This window comes from Oncorhynchus clarkii, chromosome 9, assembly GCF_045791955.1.
Source record: "Oncorhynchus clarkii lewisi isolate Uvic-CL-2024 chromosome 9, UVic_Ocla_1.0, whole genome shotgun sequence".
Taxonomy (NCBI): Eukaryota; Metazoa; Chordata; class Actinopteri; order Salmoniformes; family Salmonidae; genus Oncorhynchus; species Oncorhynchus clarkii.
In genome coordinates, this window is record NC_092155.1 from 81,180,317 (window position 1) to 81,199,208 (window position 18,892).

General features: G+C 42.9%; 1 protein-coding gene across 1 annotated transcript in view; it reads left to right on the forward strand.

Annotated features, from left to right (window-relative positions):
* LOC139416987 (isocitrate dehydrogenase [NAD] subunit gamma, mitochondrial-like) overlaps positions 1–18,892 on the forward strand; it is a 120,709-nt gene that overhangs the window by 17,480 nt on the left and 84,337 nt on the right. The window contains exons 5-6 of the mRNA XM_071166221.1: positions 2,649–2,709; positions 9,312–9,444. Of these exons, the coding sequence (XP_071022322.1) occupies positions 2,649–2,709; positions 9,312–9,444 (194 nt within the window). The remainder of the gene's footprint in view (positions 1–2,648; positions 2,710–9,311; positions 9,445–18,892) is intronic.

Sequence of the window (18,892 nt, forward strand, 5' to 3'; positions counted from 1 at the left end):
GACAGAGATGGAAAGACAGAGATGGAAAGACAGAGATGGAAAGACAGAGATCGAAAGACAGAGATAAAAAGACAGAGATGGAGGGACATAGATGGAACGACAGAGATGGAGAGACAGAGATGGAAAGACAGAGATGGAGAGACAGAGATGGAGAGACAGAGATGGAACGATGGAGATAAAAAGACAGAGATGGAAAGACAGAGATGGAAAGACAGAGAGACAGAGATGGAAAGACGGAGATAAAAAGACAGAGATGGAAAGACAGAGATAAAAAGACAGAGATAAAAAGACAGAGATGGAAAGACAGAGATAAAAAGACAGAGATGGAAAGACAGAGATGGAAAGACAGAGATGGAGAGACAGAGATGGAGAGACAGAGATGGAACGATGGAGATAAAAAGACAGAGATGGAAAGACAGAGATGGAAAGACAGAGAGACAGAGATGGAAAGACGGAGATAAAAAGACAGAGATGGAACAACAGAGATAAAAAGACAGAGATGGAAAGACAGAGATGGAAAGACAGAGATGGAGAGACAGAGATGGAAAGACAGAGATGAAAAGACAGAGATGGAAAGACAGAGATAAAACGACAGAGATGGAAAGACAGATGGAAAGACAGAGATAAAAAGGCAGAGATGGAAAGACAGAGATAAAAAGACAGAGATGGAAAGACAGAGATGGAAAGACAGAGATAAAAAGACAGAGATGGAAAGACAGAGATGGAAAGACAGAGATGGAGAGACAGAGATGGAAAGACGGAGATGGAGAGACAGAGATGGAAAGACAGAGATGGAAAGACAGAGATGGAAAGACGGAGATAAAAAGACAGAGATGGAACAACAGAGATGGAAAGACAGAGATAAAAAGACAGAGATGGAAAGACAGAGATGGAAAGACAGAGATGGAGAGACAGAGATGGAAAGACAGAGATGAAAAGACAGAGATGGAAAGACAGAGATAAAACGACAGAGATGGAAAGACAGATGGAAAGACAGAGATAAAAAGGCAGAGATGGAAAGACAGAGATAAAAAGACAGATGGAAAGACAGAGATGGAAAGACAGAGATAAAAAGACAGAGATGGAATGACAGAGATGAAAAGACAGAGATGGAAAGACAGATGGAAAGACAGAGATAAAAAGACAGAGATGGAAAGACAGAGATGGAAAGACAGATGGAAATACAGATGGAAAGACAGAGATGGAAAGACAGATGGAAAGACAGATGGAAAGACAGAGATTGAAAGACAGATGGAAAGACAGAGATATAAAGACAGAGATGGAAAGACAGAGATGGAAAGACAGAGATGGAAAGACAGAGATAAAAAGACAGAGATAAAAAGACAGAGATGAAAAGACAGAGATGGAAAGACAGAGATAGAAAGACAGATGGAAAGACAGAGATGGAAAGACAGATGGAAAGACAGAGATGGAAAGACAGATGGAAAGACAGAGATAAAAAGACAGAGATGGAGAGACAGAGATGGAAAGACAGAGATGGAGAGACAGAGATGGAAAGACAGATGGAAAGACAGAGATAAAAAGACAGAGATGGAAAGACAGATGGAAAGACAGATGGAAAGACAGATGAAAAGACAGAGATAAAAAGGCAGAGATGGAAAGACAGAGATAAAAAGACAGAGATGGAAAGACAGAGATGGAAAGACATAGATGAAAAGACAGAGATGGAAAGACAGATGGAAAGACAGATGGAAAGACAGAGATAAAAAGACAGAGATGGAAAGACAGAGATGGAAAGACAGATGGAAAGACAGATGGAAAGACAGAGATGGAAAAACAGATGGAAAGACAGAGATAAAAAGACAGAGATGGAAAGACAGAGATGGAATGACAGAGATGGAAAGACAGAGATGAAAAGACAGAGATGGAAAGACAGAGATAAAAAGACAGAGATGGAAAGACAGAGATGGAAAGACAGATGGAAAGACAGAGATAAAAAGACAGAGATGGAAAGACAGAGATGGAATGACAGAGATGGAAAGACAGAGATGAAAAGACAGAGATGGAAAGACAGAGATAAAAAGACAGAGATGGAAAGACAGAGATAAAAAGACAGAGATGGAAAGACAGATGGAAAGACAGATGGAAAGACAGATGAAAAGACAGAGATAAAAAGGCAGAGATGGAAAGACAGAGATAAAAAGACAGAGATGGAAAGACAGAGATGGAAAGACATAGATGAAAAGACAGAGATGGAAAGACAGATGGAAAGACAGATGGAAAGACAGAGATAAAAAGACAGAGATGGAAAGACAGAGATGGAAAGACAGATGGAAAGACAGATGGAAAGACAGAGATGGAAAAACAGATGGAAAGACAGAGATAAAAAGACAGAGATGGAAAGACAGAGATGGAATGACAGAGATGGAAAGACAGAGATGAAAAGACAGAGATGGAAAGACAGAGATAAAAAGACAGAGATGGAAAGACAGAGATGGAAAGACAGAGATGGAAAGACAGAGATAAAAAGACAGAGATGGAAAAACAGATGGAAAGACAGAGATAAAAAGACAGAGATGGAAAGACAGAGATAAAAAGACAGAGATAAAAAGACAGAGATGGAAAGACAGAGATGGAAAGACACAGAGAGAGAGGTACAATATCTAATCAGTGTGTTTTTTCTCCAGGTAACATTGAGACCAACCACAACCTGCCTCCCTCCTTTATATCCAGAAATAACCTGCTACGGTGAGATCCTCTGACCTCTAATCCCTGACCTAACCCCTCACCCTACCTCTCCATGTGGTAGATTTAAAGCAGGAATCTATTGATTGTGGGCGACCCTATGCCACACACCCCACTTCTTGTTTTTCTTTTTCACTTTGAACTAAACCCAGGAAGTTGAGCCCTGAGCCGCCTTGGTCTGGCCTTCTGGGATAGGTCTAATGACCCTATTCATTTTCTGTTATGCTTTATGATTTGATAATTATTTTCATGCTAATTTATCCATCCTATGACTTGATGGCCCAAAGTCCACCAATAGGTCATGCAGATGAGACATTATCTTCTCGACTGACCACACTGGTAATTCATTCAGTTGTCCTGGTTCACACTAGATAGGAATCAATACTGTATATTGACAGGCTGGTTATTCATTCTGTATATTGACAGGCTGGTTATTCATTCTGTCATCAAATAAAATGTTACTGTCTTTCTGTCTCTGCCTCACCTGGTTCACCAACTACTTCTCAGACAGAGTTCATTGTGTCAAATCGGAGGGCCTGTTGTCTGGACCTCTGGCAGTCTCTAGGGGGTGCCACAGGGTTCAAATCTCGGGCCAACACTTTTCTCTCTATATATCAACGATGTCGCTCTTGCTGCTGGTGATTCTTTGATCTACCTCTACACAGACGACACCATTCTGTACACTTCTGGTCCTTCTTTGGACACTGTGTTAACAAACCTCCAGACAAGCTTCAATGCCATACAACTCTCCTTCTGTGGCCTCCAACTGCTCTTAAACGCTAGTAAACCTAAGAGCATGATCTTCAAGCGATCTCTGCCCGCACCAAACCATCCAGCATCACCACTCTGGATGGTTCTGACTTAGAATATGTGGACAACTACAAATACCTAGGTGTCTGGTTAGACTGTAAACTCTCCTTCCAGACTCACATTAAGCATCTCCAATCCAAAATTAAATCTACAATCGGCTTCCTATTTCGCAACAAAGCATCCTTCATCATGCTGCCAAACATATCCTCGTAAAACTGACCATCCTACCGATCCTCGATTTCAGCGATGTAATTTACATAATAGCCTCCAACACATAATAGCCTCCACACACAAATTGGATGCAGTCTATCACAGTGCCATCCGTTTTGTCACCGAAGCCCCATATACTAACCACCACTGTGACCTGTACGCTCTCGTTGGTTGGCACTTGCTTCATACTCGTCGCCAAACCCACTGGCTCCAGGTCATCTATAAGTCTCTGCTAGGTAAAACCCCACCTTATCTCAGCTCACTGGTCACCATAGTCACCACTCACCCGTAGCACGCGCTGCAGCAGGTATATCTCACTGGTCATCCCCAAAGCCAATTCCTACTTTGGCCGCCTTTCTTTCCAATTCTCTACTGCCAATGACTGGAACAAACTGCAAAATCACTGAAGCTGGAGACTCATATCTCCCTCACTAGCTTTAAGCAGCAGAGCAGCTCACAGATCACTGAACCTGTACATAGCCCATCTGAAAATAGCCCATCCAACTATCTCATCCCCATACTGTATTTATTTATTTATCTTGCTCCTTTGCACCCCAGTACATCCACTTGCACATTCAACTTCTTCACATCAATCACACCAGTGTCTATTTGGTAAATTGTAATTACTTCACCACCATGGCCTATTTATTGCCTTCCTGTAGTGGTCTGGGTGTAGCTGGTGCAGAGGAGTCAGGCGCAGGTCAGCAGAGATGAGTAACACAAGTAACTTTACTCAAATATTCCAATAACATGTCGTAATACCGAGCCCACGATAACGGACCGAACATACATAAAACAATCACGCACAAAAACCATGGGGAAAACAGAGGGTTACATAATGAACATGTAATTGGGGAATTGAAACCAGGTGTGTTAAACAAAGACAAAACAAATGGAAAATGAAAAGTGGATCGCGATGGCTAGATGGCCGGTGAGGTCGACCGCCGAACGACGCCCGAACAAGGAGAGGGACCGACTTCTGCGGAAGTCGTGACACTTCCTCCCTTATCTTACCTAATTTGCACACACTGTACAGTGGGTTCCAAAATTACTGCCCCCCTGACTGGCAATGCACAAACACAAACAATGCACAAACAATACTTTTAAAAAATATAAACAATATAATTATAGAGATAAACTCAAAATAGCAACGTAAAAAATACTGTACTTTATTAATGTTTTTTAAGCTGTTTAAAGACACAGTCAACTTAGTGCATGTAAACTTCTGACCCACTGGATTTGTGATACAGTGAAATAATCTGTAAACATTTGTTGGAAAAATTACGTGTGTCATGCACAAAGTAGATGTCCTAACCGACTTGCCAAAACTATAGTTTGTTAACAAGACATTTGTGGAGTGGTTGAAAAACGAGTTTTCATGACTCCAACCTAAGTATTATGTAAACTTCCGACGTCAACTGTATTTATCTCTTGTGGGGTAGAGTTGTTTCAGATCCAAGAACTGAGAATAATACTTGTTGGATTCATCTTCTCTTTTTGTTTTTGGCGGCTGTAACATTAGTTTGCAAGTGACATTCACTTCCTCTCCTTCTTCTTTGGTATTATTGCTGTACACAAACAAATGTTAAAGGTGCATGCCTCCACGTTATGTATTGGCTGTGTATCAGCCAACTATTCTGTAGGACTTCATTACTCTTTGTAAAAAATAAAATCCCAAACAAACCTTAGATCCATTAAAACCTCACCTCTCTACCAACTAACCCTAGACCCATTAAAACTGTCACGAACATCGTATGAGTAATTGGACCAAGGCGCAGCGTGAGTAGAGTTCCACATTTTGTGACAGTACCCCCCCGGACTCCGACTGCAAACCCTAAAACTAGATGGGGTGGGCAACTAGCGTCGGTGGCGGCTCCGGTGCGGGACGTAGCACCCGCTCGGACCGCAGATCCGGCCATGGAGCCGGGCTAAAAGCCGTGCCCGGATTGGGCACTGACGCAGAGGAAGGCTCCGACCATGGAGCGGGACTGGACGCCATGACTGGACTGAGCACCGGCGCAGGAAGCTCCGGGCCGTGGACCATCACTGGAAGCTCCGGGCAGTGGACCGTCACTGGAAGCTCCGGGCCGTGGACCGTCACTGGAAGCTCCGGGCCGTGGACCGTCACTGGAAGCTCCGGGCCGTGGACCGTCACTGGAAGCTCCGGGCCGTGGACCGTCACTGGATGTTCCGGGCTGTAGACCGTCGCTGGAGACTCCGGACTGTACCCACGCACTGCTGGACAAGTGTGGGGAGCCGGCACAGGACGTACCGGGCTGGGAAGGCGCACTGGAGGCCTGATGCGTGGAGCCGGCCCAGGTTGCACGGGAATGATGACACGCTCCTCAAAACGCCTGCGCTGCAGCATACTCCTAGCCAACATCTCTCTCCGATATCCCTCCTCAAACTGCTCCATCGACTCCCAGACGGTCTCTGGCTCTCTCCCCGGCCGACCGCCCCTTGTGCCTCCCCCCCAAACAACTTGGGGTTGCCCTTGGGCTGTTTGTGGCCGCGGACCCCGGCGTCGTCGCTGTCCTCCTTTACTCCTCGGCGACTCCCGCCAAGGAAGGGTCTCGCATCCACCTAGTATCTCTTCCCATGACCATCTCCTGCACCTCCTGGGAACGCTGCTTGGTCCTGACTTGGGGGAATATTCTTTCACGACTGTCATATGAATAATTGGACCAAGGCGCAGCGTGAGTAGAGTTCCACATTTTAATGTTAGTGAAACTTCCAAAACAACAAAGATGTAACGATCGTGAAATGCGTAGCGCTCATAGGCACTCATACAAAACAATATCCCCCTAGCAGGTGGGAAAAAGGACACACTAAGTATATAATACCTAGAAACCCCCCGAGTCACTAACCCTAACCCTAACCCACTCATACAAAACAATATCCCCCCTAGCAGGTGGGAAAAAGGACACACTAAGTATATAATACCTAGAAACCCCCTAGTCACTAACCCTAACCCTAACCCACTCATACAAAACAATATCCCCCCCTAGCAGGTGGGAAAAAGGACACACTAAGTATATAATACCTAGAAACCCCCCTAGTCACTAACCCTAACCCACTCATACAAAACAATATCCCCCCTAGCAGGTGGGAAAAAGGACACACTAAGTATATAATACCTAGAAACCCCCCTAGTCACTAACCCTAACCCTAACCCACTCATACAAAACAATATCCCCCCCCTAGCAGGTGAGAAAAAGGACACACTAAGTATATAATACCTAGAAACCCCCCTAGTCACTAACCCTAACCCACTCATACAAAACAATATCCCCCCTAGCAGGTGGGAAAAAGGACCCACTAAGTATATAATACCTAGAAACCCCCCTAGTCACTAACCCTAACCCTAACCCACTCATACAAAACAATATCCCCCCCTAGCAGGTGGGAAAAAGGACACACTAAGTATATAATACCTAGAAACCCCCCTAGTCACTAACCCTAACCCTAACCCACTCATACAAAACAATATCCCCCCTAGCAGGTGGGAAAAATGACCCACTAAGTATATAATACCTAGAAACCCCCCGAGTCACTAACCCTAACCCTAACCCACTCATACAAAACAATATCCCCCCTAGCAGGTGGGAAAAAGGACACACTAAGTATGATCCTCAATAGAGGTAATGATTATCAGCTGCCTCCAATTGGGAACCATACACACACACCAACCCTAGACCCATTAAAACCTCCTCACTAAACTAGCTAGGCCTAGACCCATTAAAACCTCACCACTACACTAGCTAGGCCTAGACCCATTAAAACCTCACGACTAAACTAGCTAGGCCTAGACCCATTAAAACCTCACCACTACACTAGCTAGGCCTAGACCCATTAAAACCTCACCACTACACTAGCTAGGCCTAGACCCATTAAAACCTCACCACTACACTAGCTAGGCCTAGACCCATTAAAACCTCACCACTATACCAACTTGCCCATCTTCCTCTTCTACTCTCTTCACTGTCTCAGCATACTCAGACACCTTCTGCACTACTCTGATTCTGGCAACCTAAACCTACCTCTCTATCAGCAAACACCTTTGGTCTCCAGCACCATGGGTACCCTTACAGTTAACACACACAGATACTAGATACTACACATTCCTTTGTCTTATGTCCTTCTGCTCACTTCTCACTTCCTCTCCAGCTCTGGAGCAGCAGGGTCATTCAAGTAGGTGGGTTTAATACAAAGACACACCTAGCCCAGAAGGCCTGGCCCATGGTGGCCCAGGGCTAAACCCCCTTGTTTTCGTTCAAAGTGAAAACACCACACAGGAAATGGGCGGCCCACGACCTGCGGCTTTCTGCTTTAAAGCGGCAATATGCCACTTTTGGGGTGACGCGACCAAATTCACGTAGAAATGTGAGTTATAAATCTGTCATTCGCATTGAAAGCAAGTCTAAGAAGCGGTAGATGATTGATATTTCTATGTTTCCTGTGCATAAAGTTTGTATTTGCGTCTTTTACTTTGGGTTTTGTCCTCCAGATTCAAACAGCGGAAAATATGATATTTGTGGTTATTTACAGGTTTAGAAGGTACAAGCATTCTCTTCTACACTATACACTGAGTCTACCAAACATTAGGAACACCCCCTAATATTGAGTCATGGAAAGAGCACGTGTTCTTAATGTTTTGTAGTGCTCGTTTTTTCAAACTGACATCAGAACTATTCGAATTTTTGCAACCAGGAAATGGCGAAGCGATTTCTGCATATTGCATTTCTGCATATTGCACCATATTGTCTCTCCCGTACAGCATGTACTAGCCTTCCCTCCTGCCATCCCTCTGTCTCTCCCTCCCTCTGTCCCTGTGTTCTCTCACTCTGTCTCTCCCTCCCTCTGTCCCTGTGTTCTCTCTCTGTCTCTCTCTCCCTCTGTCCCTGTGTTCTTTCACTCTGTCTCTCCCTCCCTCTGTCCCTGTGTTCTCTCACTCTGTCTCTCTCTCCCTCTGTCCCTGTGTTCTCTCACTCTGTCTCTCCCTCCCTCTGTCCCTGTGTTCTCTCACTCTGTCTCTCCCTCCCTCTGTCCCTGTGTTCTCTCATTCTGTCTCTCCCTCCCTCTGTCCCTGTGTTCTCTCACTCTGTCTCTCTCTCCCTCTGTCCCTGTGTTCTCTCACTCTGTCTCTCTCTCCCTCTGTCCCTGTGTTCTCTCACTCTGTCTCTCCCTCCCTCTGTCCCTGTGTTCTCTCAATCTGTCTCTCTCTCCCTCTGTCCCTGTGTTCTCTCACTCTCTCTCTCTCTCCCTCTGTCCCTGTGTTCTCTCACTCTGTCTCTCTCTCCCTCTGTCCCTGTGTTCTCTCACTCTGTCTCTCTCTCCCTCTGTCCCTGTGTTCTCTCACTCTGTCTCTCTCTCCCTCTGTCCCTGTGTTCTCTCACTCTCTCTCTCTCTCCCTCTGTCCCTGTGTTCTCTCACTCTGTCTCTCTCTCCCTCTGTCCTTGTGTTCTCTCACTCTGTCTCTCTCTCCCTCTGTCCCTGTGTTCTCTCACTCTGTCTCTCTCTCCCTCTGTCCCTGTGTTCTCTCACTCTGTCTTTCTCTAATGTCTTTCTGACCTCCACCCCTACAGTACCAGTCTGGACCTGTATGCCAACGTGATGCACTGCCAGTCTCTGCCAGGCGTTCGGACTCGTCACAGGAACATCGACATCATCACCATCAGAGAAAACACTGAGGGAGAATACAGCAGTCTGGAGCACGAGGTGTGTGTGTACCGTGTATGTGTGTGTGTGGACGTGTTTAACTATTCTTGTGGGGACCAGAAAATTGCACCCATGGTGCTCAGAATAAATCACATCTTGATGATGGTAATTCATCTTAACAGCATAGAAATTTGCCTGTAAAGTTGTTACAATAGAATTATGTTCTTATACATGAAAAAGCTGAAAAGCAAAACATTGCCCATTGTGTCTTCATCCCTGATTTAAAACATTGCCCGTTGTGTCTTCATCCCTGATTTAAAACATTGTACTTGAAAAAACAAACAAAGGCTCGAAGACCAAGTCTCCTACACAGTAATACAACACAACTGAACGACCTGTCCTATAGGCTATTTGTATGAACATTTGAATTAATAAATAACAAAACACAACTGTTTTCAAGGTTAATCTAGGCCTCTAATTTAGTTTCACCAAAGCATGAACATTTTAAATAATAAATTAAACATGACTGTCTACAAACACAATAATTAGCCTGTCATTTACTTGCCAGGAAAAATAGAAACACCTGATCCACACAGCATGTGGATTCACAAAGTATTCATACCCCTTGACTTGGGGATTTACAGTGCCTTCACAAAGTATTCATACTACTTGACTTGGGGATTTACAGTGCCTTCACAAAGTATTCATACTGCTTGACTTGGGGATTTACAGTGCCTACACAAAGTATTCACACCGCTTGACTTGGGGATTTATAGTGCCTTCACAAAGTATTCACACCTCTTGACTTGGGGATTTACAGTGCCTTCACAAAGTATTCATACCGCTTGACTTGGGAATTTACAGTGCCTTCACAAAGTATTCACACCTCTTGACTTGGGGATTTACAGTGCCTTCACAAAGTATTCATACTACTTGACTTGGTGATTTACAGTGCCTTCACAAAGTATTCATACAGCTTGACTTGGGGATTTACAGTGCCTTCACAAAGTATTCATACCGCTTGACTTGGGAATTTACAGTGCCTTCACAAAGTATTCACACCTCTTGACTTGGGGATTTACAGTGCCTTCACAAAGTATTCATACTACTTGACTTGGTGATTTACAGTGCCTTCACAAAGTATTCATACAGCTTGACTTGGGGATTTACAGTGCCTTCACAAAGTATTCATACCGCTTGACTTAGGGATTTACAGTGCCTTAACAAAGTATTCATACCCCTTGACTTGGGGATTTATACATTGCCTTGATAAAGTATTCATACCCATTGACTTGGGGATTCACAGTGCCTTCACAAAGTATTCAAACTACTTGACTTGGGGATTTACATTGCCTTCACAAAGTATTCATACCCCTTGACTTGGGGATTTACAGTTTCTTCACAAAGTATTCATACCGCTTGACTTGGGGGTTTAGAGTGCCTTCACAAGTATTCATACCGCTTGACTTGGGGATTTACAGTGCCTTCACAAAGTATTCATACCCCTTGACTTGGGAATTTACAGTGCCTTCACAAAGTATTCACACTGCTTGACTTGTGGATTTACAGTGCCTTCACAAAGTATTCATACTGCTTGACTTGGGGATTTACAGTTTCTTCACAAAGTATTCACACCGCTTGACTTGGGGATTTATAGTGCCTTCACAAAGTATTCACACCTCTTGACTTGGGGATTTACAGTGCCTTCACAAAGTATTCATACCGCTTGACTTGGGAATTTACAGTGCCTTCACAAAGTATTCATACCGCTTGACTTGGGGATTTACAGTGCCTTCACAAAGTATTCATACTACTTGACCTGGTGATTTACAGTGCCTTCACAAAGTATTCATACCCCTTGACTTGGTGATTTACAGTGCCTTCACAAAGTATTCATACAGCTTGACTTGGGGATTTACAGTGCCTTCACAAAGTATTCATACCGCTTGACTTGGGGATTTACAGTGCCTTAACAAAGTATTCATACCCCTTGACTTGGGGATTTATACATTGCCTTCATAAAGTATTCATACCCCTTGACTTGGGGATTCACAGTGCCTTCACAAAGTATTCAAACTACTTGACTTGGGGATTTACAGTGCCTTCACAAAGTATTCATACCCCTTGACTTGGTGATTTACAGTGCCTTCACAAAGTATTCATACCGCTTGACTTGTGGATTTACAGTGCCTTCACAAAGTATTCATACCCCTTGACTTGGGGATTCACAGTGCCTTCACAAAGTATTCATACTACTTGACTTGGGGATTTACAGTGCCTTCACAAAGTATTCATACCCCTTGACTTGGGGATTTACAGTTTCTTCACAAAGTATTCATACCGCTTGACTTGGGGATTTACAGTGCCTTCACAAAGTATTCATACCGCTTGACTTGGGGATTTACAGTTCCTTCACAAAGTATTCATACCCCTTGACTTGGGAATTTACAGTGCCTTCACAAAGTATTCATACTGCTTGACTTGTGGATTTACAGTGCCTTCACAAAGTATTCATACCGCTTGACTTGGGGATTTACAGTGCCTTCACAAAGTATTCATACAGCTTGACTTGGGGATTTACAGTGCCTTCAAAAAGTATTCATTCCCCTTGACTTGGGGATTTACAGTGCCTTCACAAAGTATTCATACCGCTTGACTTGTGAATTTACAGTGCCTTCACAAAGTATTCATATTGCTTGAATTGGGGATTCACAGTGCCTTCACAAAGTATTAATACTACTTGACTTGGGGATTTACATTGCCTTCACAAAGTATTCATACCCCTTGACTTGGGGATTTACAGTTTCTTCACAAAGTATTCATACTGCTTGGCTTGGGGATTTACAGTGCCTTCACAAAGTATTCATACCGCTTGACTTGTGGATTTACAGTGCCTTCACAAAGTATTCATACCCCTTGACTTGGGGAATCACAGTGCCTTCACAAAGTATTCATACCGCTTGACTTGGGGATTTACAGTGCCTTCACAAAGTATTCATATTGCTTGACTTGTGGATTTACAGTGCCTTCACAAAGTATTCATACCGCTTGACTTGGGGATTTACAGTGCCTTCACAAAGTATTCATACCGCTTGACTTGGGGAATTACAGTGCCTTCAAAAAGTATTCATACCCCTTGACTTTTGGATTCACAGTGCCTTCACAAAGTATTCATACTGCTTGACTTGTGGATTTACAGTGCCTTCACAAAGTATTCATACCCCTTGACTTGGGGATTTACAGTGCCTTCACAAAGTATTCATACTACTTGACTTGGGGATTTACATTGCCTTCACAAAGTATTCACATTGCTTGACTTGGGGATTTACAGTTTCTTCACAAAGTATTCATACTACTTGACTTGGGGATTTACAGTGCCTTCACAAAGTATTCATACCCCTTGACTTGGGGATTTACAGTTTCTTCACAAAGTATTCATACCGCTTGACTTGGGGATTTACAGTGCCTTCACAAAGTATTCATACCGCATGAATTTGGGGATTTACAGTGCCTTCACAAAGTATTAATACCCCTTGACTTGGGGATTCACAGTGCCTTCACAAAGTATTCATACCGCTTGACTTGGGGATTTACAGTGCCTTCACAAAGTATTCATACCGCTTGACTTGGGGATTTACAGTGCCTTCACAAACTATTCATACTGCTTGACTTGGGGATTTACAGTGCCTTCACAAAGTATTCATACTGCTTGACTTGGGGATTTACAGTTTCTTCACAAAGTATTCATACCGCTTGACTTGGGGATTTACAGTGCCTTCACAAAGAATTCATATCACTTGATGTGGGGATTTACACTGCCTTCACAAAGTATTCATACCGCTTGACTTGGGGATTTACAGTGCCTTCACAAAGTATTCACACCGCTTGACTTGGGGATTTACAGTGCCTTCACAAAGTATTCATACCTCTTGACTTGGGGATTTATACAGTGCCTTCACAAAGTATTCATACCCCTTGACTTGGGGACTCACAGTGCCTTCACAAAGTATGCATACTACTTGACTTGGGGATTTACAGTTCCTTCACAACGTATTCATACCCCTTGACTTGGGGATTTACAGTTTCTTCACAAAGTATTCATACCGCTTGACTTGGGGAATTACAGTGCCTTCACAAAGTATTCATACCGCTTGACTTGGGGATTTACAGTGCCTTCACAAAGTATTCATACCGCTTGACTTGGGGATTTACAGTGCCTTCACAAAGTATTCATACTACTTGACTTGGGGATTTATAGTGCCTTCTCAAAGTATTCATACCGCTTGACGTGGGGATTCACAGTGCCTTCACAAAGTATTCATACTACTTGACTTGGGGATTTACATTGCCTTCACAAAGTATTCATACCCCTTGACTTGGGGATTTACAGTTTCTTAACAAAGTATTCACACCGCTTGACTTGGGGATTTACAGTGCCTTCACAAAGTATTCATACCCCTTGACTTGGGGATTTACAGTGCCTTCACAAAGAATTCATATCACTTGATGTGGGGATTTACACTGCCTTCACAAAGTATTCATACCGCTTGACTTGGTGATTTACAGTGCCTTCACAAAGTATTCATACAGCTTGACTTGGGGATTTACAGTGCCTTCACAAAGTATTCATACCGCTTGACTTGGGGATTTACAGTGCCTTAACAAAGTATTCACACCCCTTGACTTGGGGATTTATACATTGCCTTCATAAAGTATTCATACCCCTTGACTTGGGGATTCACAGTGCCTTCACAAAGTATTCAAACTACTTGACTTGGGGATTTACAGTGCCTTCACAAAGTATTCATACCCCTTGACTTGGGGATTTACAGTTTCTTCACAAAGTATTCATACCGTTTGACTTGGTATTTTACAGTGCCTTCACAAAGTATTCATACCGCTTGACTTGTGGATTTACAGTGCCTTCACAAAGTATTCATACCCCTTGACTTGGGGATTCACAGTGCCTTCACAAAGTATTCATACTACTTGACTTGGGGATTTACAGTGCCTTCACAAAGTATTCATACCCCTTGACTTGGGGATTTACAGTTTCTTCACAAAGTATTCATACCGCTTGACTTGGGGATTTACAGTGCCTTCACAAAGTATTCATACCGCTTGACTTGGGGATTTACAGTGCCTTCACAAAGTATTCATACCCCTTGACTTGGGAATTTACAGTGCCTTCACAAAGTATTCATACTGCTTGACTTGTGGATTTACAGTGCCTTCACAAAGTATTCATACCGCTTGACTTGGGGATTTACAGTGCCTTCACAAAGTATTCATACAGCTTGACTTGGGGATTTACAGTGCCTTCAAAAAGTATTCATTCCCCTTGACTTGGGGATTTACAGTGCCTCACAAAGTATTCATACCGCTTGACTTGTGAATTTACAGTGCCTTCACAAAGTATTCATATTGCTTGAATTGGGGATTCACAGTGCCTTCACAAAGTATTAATACTACTTGACTTGGGGATTTACATTGCCTTCACAAAGTATTCATACCCCTTGACTTGGGGATTTACAGTTTCTTCACAAAGTATTCATACTGCTTGGCTTGGGGATTTACAGTGCCTTCACAAAGTATTCATACCGCTTGACTTGTGGATTTACAGTGCCTTCACAAAGTATTCATACCCCTTGACTTGGGGAATCACAGTGCCTTCACAAAGTATTCATACCGCTTGACTTGGGGATTTACAGTGCCTTCACAAAGTATTCATATTGCTTGACTTGTGGATTTACAGTGCCTTCACAAAGTATTCACATTGCTTGACTTGGGGATTTACAGTTTCTTCACAAAGTATTCATACTACTTGACTTGGGGATTTACAGTGCCTTCACAAAGTATTCATACCCCTTGACTTGGGGATTTACAGTTTCTTCACAAAGTATTCATACCGCTTGACTTGGGGATTTACAGTGCCTTCACAAAGTATTCATACCGCATGAATTTGGGGATTTACAGTGCCTTCACAAAGTATTAATACCCCTTGACTTGGGGATTCACAGTGCCTTCACAAAGTATTCATACCGCTTGACTTGGGGATTTACAGTGCCTTCACAAAGTATTCATACCGCTTGACTTGGGGATTTACAGTGCCTTCACAAACTATTCATACTGCTTGACTTGGGGATTTACAGTGCCTTCACAAAGTATTCATACTGCTTGACTTGGGGATTTACAGTTTCTTCACAAAGTATTCATACCGCTTGACTTGGGGATTTACAGTGCCTTCACAAAGAATTCATATCACTTGATGTGGGGATTTACACTGCCTTCACAAAGTATTCATACCGCTTGACTTGGGGATTTACAGTGCCTTCACAAAGTATTCACACCGCTTGACTTGGGGATTTACAGTGCCTTCACAAAGTATTCATACCTCTTGACTTGGGGATTTATACAGTGCCTTCACAAAGTATTCATACCCCTTGACTTGGGGACTCACAGTGCCTTCACAAAGTATGCATACTACTTGACTTGGGGATTTACAGTTCCTTCACAACGTATTCATACCCCTTGACTTGGGGATTTACAGTTTCTTCACAAAGTATTCATACCGCTTGACTTGGGGAATTACAGTGCCTTCACAAAGTATTCATACCGCTTGACTTGGGGATTTACAGTGCCTTCACAAAGTATTCATACCGCTTGACTTGGGGATTTACAGTGCCTTCACAAAGTATTCATACTACTTGACTTGGGGATTTATAGTGCCTTCTCAAAGTATTCATACCGCTTGACGTGGGGATTCACAGTGCCTTCACAAAGTATTCATACTACTTGACTTGGGGATTTACATTGCCTTCACAAAGTATTCATACCCCTTGACTTGGGGATTTACAGTTTCTTAACAAAGTATTCACACCGCTTGACTTGGGGATTTACAGTGCCTTCACAAAGTATTCATACCCCTTGACTTGGGGATTTACAGTGCCTTCACAAAGAATTCATATCACTTGATGTGGGGATTTACACTGCCTTCACAAAGTATTCATACCGCTTGACTTGGTGATTTACAGTGCCTTCACAAAGTATTCATACAGCTTGACTTGGGGATTTACAGTGCCTTCACAAAGTATTCATACCGCTTGACTTGGGGATTTACAGTGCCTTAACAAAGTATTCACACCCCTTGACTTGGGGATTTATACATTGCCTTCATAAAGTATTCATACCCCTTGACTTGGGGATTCACAGTGCCTTCACAAAGTATTCAAACTACTTGACTTGGGGATTTACAGTGCCTTCACAAAGTATTCATACCCCTTGACTTGGGGATTTACAGTTTCTTCACAAAGTATTCATACCGTTTGACTTGGTATTTTACAGTGCCTTCACAAAGTATTCATACCGCTTGACTTGTGGATTTACAGTGCCTTCACAAAGTATTCATACCCCTTGACTTGGGGATTCACAGTGCCTTCACAAAGTATTCATACTACTTGACTTGGGGATTTACAGTGCCTTCACAAAGTATTCATACCCCTTGACTTGGGGATTTATAGTTTCTTCACAAAGTATTCATACCGCTTGACTTGGGGATTTACAGTGCCTTCACAAAGTATTCATACCGCTTGACTTGGGGATTTACAGTGCCTTCACAAAGTATTCATACCCCTTGACTTGGGAATTTACAGTGCCTTCACAAAGTATTCATACTGCTTGACTTGTGGATTTACAGTGCCTTCACAAAGTATTCATACCGCTTGACTTGGGGATTTACAGTGCCTTCACAAAGTATTCATACAGCTTGACTTGGGGATTTACAGTGCCTTCAAAAAGTATTCATTCCCCTTGACTTGGGGATTTACAGTGCCTTCACAAAGTATTCATACCGCTTGACTTGTGAATTTACAGTGCCTTCACAAAGTATTCATATTGCTTGAATTGGGGATTCACAGTGCCTTCACAAAGTATTAATACTACTTGACTTGGGGATTTACATTGCCTTCACAAAGTATTCATACCCCTTGACTTGGGGATTTACAGTTTCTTCACAAAGTATTCATACTGCTTGGCTTGGGGATTTACAGTGCCTTCACAAAGTATTCATACCGCTTGACTTGTGGATTTACAGTGCCTTCACAAAGTATTCATACCCCTTGACTTGGGGAATCACAGTGCCTTCACAAAGTATTCATACCGCTTGACTTGGGGATTTACAGTGCCTTCACAAAGTATTCATATTGCTTGACTTGTGGATTTACAGTGCCTTCACAAAGTATTCATACCGCTTGACTTGGGGATTTACAGTGCCTTCACAAAGTATTCATACCGCTTGACTTGGGGAATTACAGTGCCTTCAAAAAGTATTCATACCCCTTGACTTTTGGATTCACAGTGCCTTCACAAAGTATTCATACTGCTTGACTTGTGGATTTACAGTGCCTTCACAAAGTATTCATACTACTTGACTTGGGGATTTACATTGCCTTCACAAAGTATTCACATTGCTTGACTTGGGGATTTACAGTTTCTTCACAAAGTATTCATACTACTTGACTTGGGGATTTACAGTGCCTTCACAAAGTATTAATACCCCTTGACTTGGGGATTCACAGTGCCTTCACAAAGTATTCATACCGCTTGACTTGGGGATTTACAGTGCCTTCACAAAGTATTCATACCGCTTGACTTGGGGATTTACAGTGCCTTCACAAACTATTCATACTGCTTGACTTGTGGATTTACAGTGCCTTCACAAAGTATTCATACTGCTTGACTTGGGGATTTACAGTTTCTTCACAAAGTATTCATACCGCTTGACTTGGGGATTTACAGTGCCTTCACAAAGAATTCATATCACTTGATGTGGGGATTTACACTGCCTTCACAAAGTATTCATACCGCTTGACTTGGGGATTTACAGTGCCTTCACAAAGTATTCCCACCGCTTGACTTGGGGATTTACAGTGCCTTCACAAAGTATTCATACCTCTTGACTTGGGGATTTATACAGTGCCTTCACAAAGTATTCATACCCCTTGACTTGGGGACTCACAGTGCCTTCACAAAGTATGCATACTACTTGACTTGGGGATTTACAGTGCCTTCACAAAGTATTCATACCCCTTGACTTGGGGATTTAGAGTTTCTTCACAAAGTATTCATACCGCTTGACTTGGGGAATTACAGTGCCTTCACAAAGTATTCATACCGCTTGACTTGGGGATTTACAGTGCCTTCACAAAGTATTCATACCGCTTGACTTGGGGATTTACAGTGCCTTCACAAAGTATTCATACTACTTGACTTGGGGATTTATAGTGCCTTCTCAAAGTATTCATACCGCTTGACGTGGGGATTCACAGTGCCTTCACAAAGTATTCATACTACTTGACTTGGGGATTTACATTGCCTTCACAAAGTATTCATACCCCTTGACTTGGGGATTTACAGTTTCTTAACAAAGTATTCACACCGCTTGACTTGGCGATTTACAGTGCCTTCACAAAGTATTCATACCGCTTGACTTGGGGATTTACAGTGCCTT